Source organism: Scyliorhinus torazame, chromosome 30 (assembly GCF_047496885.1).
Source record: "Scyliorhinus torazame isolate Kashiwa2021f chromosome 30, sScyTor2.1, whole genome shotgun sequence".
In the NCBI taxonomy this organism is placed as follows: domain Eukaryota; kingdom Metazoa; phylum Chordata; class Chondrichthyes; order Carcharhiniformes; family Scyliorhinidae; genus Scyliorhinus; species Scyliorhinus torazame.
In genome coordinates this window covers 30,639,926-30,645,234 of record NC_092736.1, presented here as the reverse complement: position 1 = coordinate 30,645,234, position 5,309 = coordinate 30,639,926, and the positions used below count along the sequence as shown (strand labels likewise).

Below are 5,309 nucleotides of genomic sequence, written 5' to 3'. Positions count from 1 at the left end.
GGGGGGGGAAGATGGGGAGGGGGGGGGGAGATGGGAGGGGGGGGGGGAGATGGGGAGGGGGGGGGAGATGGGGAGGGGGGGGGGGAGATGGGGAGGGGGGGGGGGAGATGGGGAGGGGGGGAGATGGGGAGGGGGGGGGGAGATGGGGAGGGGGGGGAGAGATGGGAGGGGGGGGAGAGATGGGGAGGGGGGGGAGAGATGGGGAGGGGGGGGGAGAGATGGGGAGGGGGGGGGAGATGGGGAGGGGGGGGGAGATGGGGAGGGGGGGGGGAGATGGGGAGGGGGGGGGGAGATGGGGAGGGGGGGGGAGATGGGAGGGGGGGGGGAGATGGGGAGGGGGGGGGGGAGATGGGAGGGGGGGGGGGGAGATGGGAGGGGGGGGGAGATGGGGAGGGGGGGGGAGATGGGGAGGGGGGGGGGGAGATGGGGAGGGGGGGGGAGATGGAGTGGGGAGAGGGGAGGGGGGGGGGGAGATGGGAGGGGGGGGGGGGGAGATGGGAGGGGGGGGGGGGAGATGGGGAGGGGGGGGGGGGGAGATGGGGAGGGGGGGGGGGAGATGGGGAGGGGGGGGGGCGAGATGGGGAGGGGGGGGCGGGAGATGGGGAGGGGGGGGGGGGAGATGGGGAGGGGGGGGGGGGGGGAGGTGGGGGAGGAGGGGGGGGGGGAGATGGGGAGGGGGGGGGGGGGAGAGATGGGGAGGGGGGGGGGGGGAGATGGGGAGGGGGGGGGGGGAGAGATGGGGAGGGGGGGGGGGGAGAAGATGGGGAGGGGGGGGGGGAGAGATGGGGAGGGGGGGGGGAGAGATGGGGAGGGGGGGGGGAGAGATGGGAGGGGGGGGGAGAGAGATGGGGAGGGGGGGGGGGGGAGAGATGGGGAGGGGGGGGGGGAGAGATGGGGAGGGGGGGGGGGAGAGATGGGGAGGGGGGGGGGGGAGAGATGGGGAGGGGGGGGGGGGGAGAGATGGGGAGGGGGGGGGGGAGAGATGGGGAGGGGGGGGGGGGAGAGATGGGGAGGGGGGGGGGGGGAGAGATGGGGAGGGGGGGGGAGAGATGGGGAGGGGGGGGGGAGATGGGGAGGGGGGGGGGGGGAGATGGGGAGGGGGGGGGGGGGAGATGGGGAGGGGGGGGGGGGGAGATGGGGAGGGGGGGGGGGAGATGGGGAGGGGGGGTGGGAGATGGGAGGGGGGGTGGGAGATGGGGAGGGGGGGGTGGGAGATGGGGAGGGGGGTGGGAGATGGGAGGGGGGGGGGGAGATGGGGAGGGGGGGGGGGAGATGGGGAGGGGGGGGGGAGATGGGGAGGGGGGGGGGAGATGGGAGGGGGGGGGAGATGGGGAGGGGGGGGGGGGAGATGGGGGGGGGGGGAGATGGGGGGGGGAGATGGGGAGGGGGGGGGGGAGATGGGGAGGGGGGGGGGGGAGATGGGGAGGGGGGGGGGAGATGGGGAGGGGGGGGGGAGATGGGGGGGGGGGAGAGGGGGGGGGAGATGGGGGGGGAGATGGGGAGGGGGGGGGGGAGATGGGGAGGGGGGGGGAGATGGGGAGGGGGGGGGGAGATGGGAGGGGGGGGGGAGATGGGGAGGGGGGGGGGAGATGGGGAGGGGGGGGGGAGATGGGGATGGGGGGGGGGGAGATGGGGAGGGGGGGGGGAGATGGGGAGGGGGGGGGGGAGATGGGAGGGGGGGGGAGATGGGGAGGGGGGGGGAGATGGGGAGGGGGGGGGGGGGGGAGATGGGGAGGGGGGGGGGGGAGATGGGGAGGGGGGGGGGGAGATGGGGAGGGGGGGGGGGAGATGGGGAGGGGGGGGGGAGATGGGGAGGGGGGGGAGATGGGGAGGGGGGGGGAGATGGGGAGGGGGGGGGAGATGGGGAGGGGGGGGGGAGATGGGGAGGGGGGGGGGAGATGGGGAGGGGGGGGGGAGATGGGGAGGGGGGGGGGGAGATGGGGAGGGGGGGGGGGGGAGATGGGGAGGGGGGGGGGAGATGGGGGGGGGAGAGGGGGGGGAGATGGGGGGGGAGATGGGGGGGGGGAGATGGGGGGGGGGGAGATGGGGAGGGGGGGGGGGGAGATGGGGAGGGGGGGGGGAGATGGGGAGGGGGGGGGGGAGATGGGGAGGGGGGGGGGGAGATGGGGAGGGGGGGGGGGAGATGGGGAGGGGGGGGGAGATGGGGAGGGGGGGGGGGAGATGGGGGGGGGGGAGATGGGGAGGGGGGGGGGGAGATGGGGAGGGGGGGGGGGGAGATGGGGGGGGGGGGGGAGATGGGGAGGGGGGGGGGAGATGGGGAGGGGGGGGGGAGATGGGGAGGGGGGGGGGGGAGATGGGGAGGGGGGGGGGGAGATGGGGAGGGGGGGGGGAGATGGGGAGGGGGGGGAGATGGGGATGGGGAGGGGGGGGAGATGGGGAGGGGGGGGGGGGAGATGGGGAGGGCGGGGGGGGAGATGGGGAGGGCGGGGGGGGAGATGGGGAGGGCGGGGGGGGGAGATGGGGAGGGAGGGGGGGGGGGAGATGGGGAGGGGGGGGGAGATGGGGAGGGGGGGGGGAGAGATGGGGAGGGGGGGGAGAGATGGGGAGGGGGGGGGGAGAGATGGGGAGGGGGGGGGGAGAGATGGGGAGGGGGGGGGGGGAGAGATGGGGAGGGGGGGGGGGGGAGAGATGGGGAGGGGGGGGGGGAGAGATGGGGAGGGGGGGGGAGAGATGGGGAGGGGGGGGGGAGATGGGGAGGGGGGGGGGAGATGGGGAGGGGGGGGGGGGAGATGGGGAGGGGGGGGGGGAGATAGGGGGGGGGGGAGATGGGGAGGGGGGGGGGGAGATGGGGAGGGGGGGGGGGAGATGGGGAGGGGGGGAGATGGGGATGGGGAGGGGGGGAGATGGGGAGGGGGGGGGGGGAGATGGGGAGGGCGGGGGGGAGATGGAGGGCGGGGGGGGAGATGGGGAGGGAGGGGGGGGGGGAGATGGGGAGGGGGGGGGAGATGGGGAGGGGGGGGGGAGAGATGGGGGGGGAGATGGGGAGGGGGGGGGGAGAGATGGGGAGGGGGGGGGGAGAGATGGGGAGGGGGGGGGGAGAGATGGGGAGGGGGGGGGGAGAGATGGGGAGGGGGGGGGGAGAGATGGGGAGGGGGGGGGGAGAGATGGGGAGGGGGGGGAGAGATGGGGAGAGATGGGGAGGGGGGGGGGAGAGATGGGGAGGGGGGGGGGGAGAGATGGGGAGGGGGGGGGGGAGAGATGGGAGGGGGGGGGGGGAGAGATGGGGAGGGGGGGGGGAGAGATGGGGAGGGGGGGGGAGATGGGGAGGGGGGGGGGAGATGGGGAGGGGGGGGGGGGAGATGGAGGGGGGGGAGATGGGGGGGGGGAGATAGGGGGGGGGGGAGATGGGGAGGGGGGGGGGAGATGGGGAGGGGGGGGGGGAGATGGGGAGGGGGGGGGGGAGATGGGAGGGGGGGGGGGAGATGGGGAGGGGGGGGGGAGATGGGGAGGGGGGGGGGGAGATGGGGAGGGGGGGGGAGATGGGAGGGGGGGGGGGAGATGGGGAGGGGGGGGGGGGAGATGGGGAGGGGGGGGGGAGAGATGGGGAGGGGGGGGGGGAGATGGGGAGGGGGGGGGAGATGGGGAGGGGGGGGGAGATGGGGAGGGGGGGGGGGGAGATGGGGAGGGGGGGGGGGGAGATGGGGAGGGGGGGGGGGAGATGGGGAGGGGGGGGGGAGATGGGGAGGGGGGGGAGATGGGGAGGGGGGGGGAGATGGGGAGGGGGGGGGAGATGGGGGGGGGAGGGGGGGGGGGGAGATGGGGAGGGGGGGGAGGGGGGGGGGGGAGATGGGGGGGGAGGGGGGGGGGAGATGGGGGGGGAGGGGGGGGGGAGATGGGGGGGAGGGGGGGGGGGAGATGGGGAGGGGGGAGATGGGGGGGGAGGGGGGGGGGGGGGGGAGATGGGGGGGAGGGGGGGGGGGGGAGATGGGGAGGGGGAGATGGGGGGGGGGGGGGGGAGAGATTGGGCCTGTTGAATCCTCGGGCTGCCCTGTGGCTCCCCCCGGGGCCGGTACCTGTATCAGTTCATCCAGACTCTCCTGCAGGCTGTTGCCGAGGGTTGTGTTCCGGTACAACTGGTACGCCATGGCCGGGGCCCAGCAACAGCGCACACTGCGCAGGCGCCCTCCGGCACGCACAATGCGCAGGCGCCCCTCCGGCACGCCACCCTGCGCAGGCGCCCCTCCGGCACGGCACACTGCGCAGGCGGTCATCCGTCCCGGCACACTGCGCAGGCGCTGCCCCGGCACACCGCGCATGCCTGTGTCCACCTGTCCTGTTTTTCTGGGGGGGGCGGGGGGAGCAGGGTTTGAGTTTCCCGCCACAATGGCTAATCTCTCCCTGTCTCAACTGCAGCAGAGTCCGGGGTGGAGGGCGGTCTGGAGGTGCAGCCAGTGCCTGCCTCTGAGCCCCAATCTCTGGGTTCGAGCCCCACCCCAGCACCCGGTGGCCAAGGACGGTGCAGCCACCCCACGGCCAAACTGGTCAAGCTGCGAGCCCGCCTCATGCTGACCACCGGCGGGAAAGCCGGCGGGGGGAGATTCCCGATCAGCAAATTCCAGAACCATAGAATCCCTGCAGTGCCATGGGAGGCCATTTGGCCCATCGAGCCTGCACTGACCCTACCCAGGCCCACTGACGCACCCTATCCACGTAACCCCACCTAACCTGCACATCTTTGGACTGTGGGAGGAAACCGGAGCACCCGGAGGGAACCCACGCAGACACGGGGAGAACGTGCAGACTCCGCACAGTCCGTGACCCAAGCCGGAATCGAACCTGGGACCCTGGAGCTGTGAAGCAATTGCTAAACACTATTTTACCGTGCTGCTAAATTGTAATCAGTAGGCTAATCTTTGCCTACTGTATCGAGACCTGCTGGAACACCACAATCAAAATGATACCTGGATTACAGGGTTTGAGTTCTCTGGAGAGATCACTCAAGCTTTCTTGAGAATTTAGAAGGTTAAAGGGAGATCTGATCGAAGTATTCAAGATATTAACAGGGAAAGTCAGGGTAGATAGAGATAAACTATTTGCACTGGTTGGAGATTCTAACACCCGGGGGCATAGACTAAACTTCAGGGCTAGACAGTTCCAGAGAGATGTTGGGAGGAACCTCGTCACTCAAAAGGATGGTAGAGCTTTGGAACCCTCTCCCACAAACAGCAGGTGAAGCTGGAACAGTTGTTAATTTTAAACTTGAGATAGATTGATTTTTGTTAAGCAAAGTTATTAAGGGACATGGGCCAAAGGCAGGTATATTGAGTTGGGCCACAAATCAGCCATGA

General features: G+C 73.2%; 1 protein-coding gene across 1 annotated transcript in view; it reads right to left on the bottom strand.

Moving 5' to 3' along the window:
* Positions 1 to 4,161, bottom strand: part of gtf2a2 (general transcription factor IIA, 2) — a 25,389-nt gene extending 21,228 nt beyond the window's left edge. The window contains exon 1 of the mRNA XM_072493092.1: positions 4,035 to 4,161. Within this exon, the coding sequence (XP_072349193.1) occupies positions 4,035 to 4,106 (72 nt within the window). The 5' untranslated portion in view covers positions 4,107 to 4,161. The remainder of the gene's footprint in view (positions 1 to 4,034) is intronic.
* Positions 4,162 to 5,309: the final 1,148 nt, after the last annotated feature.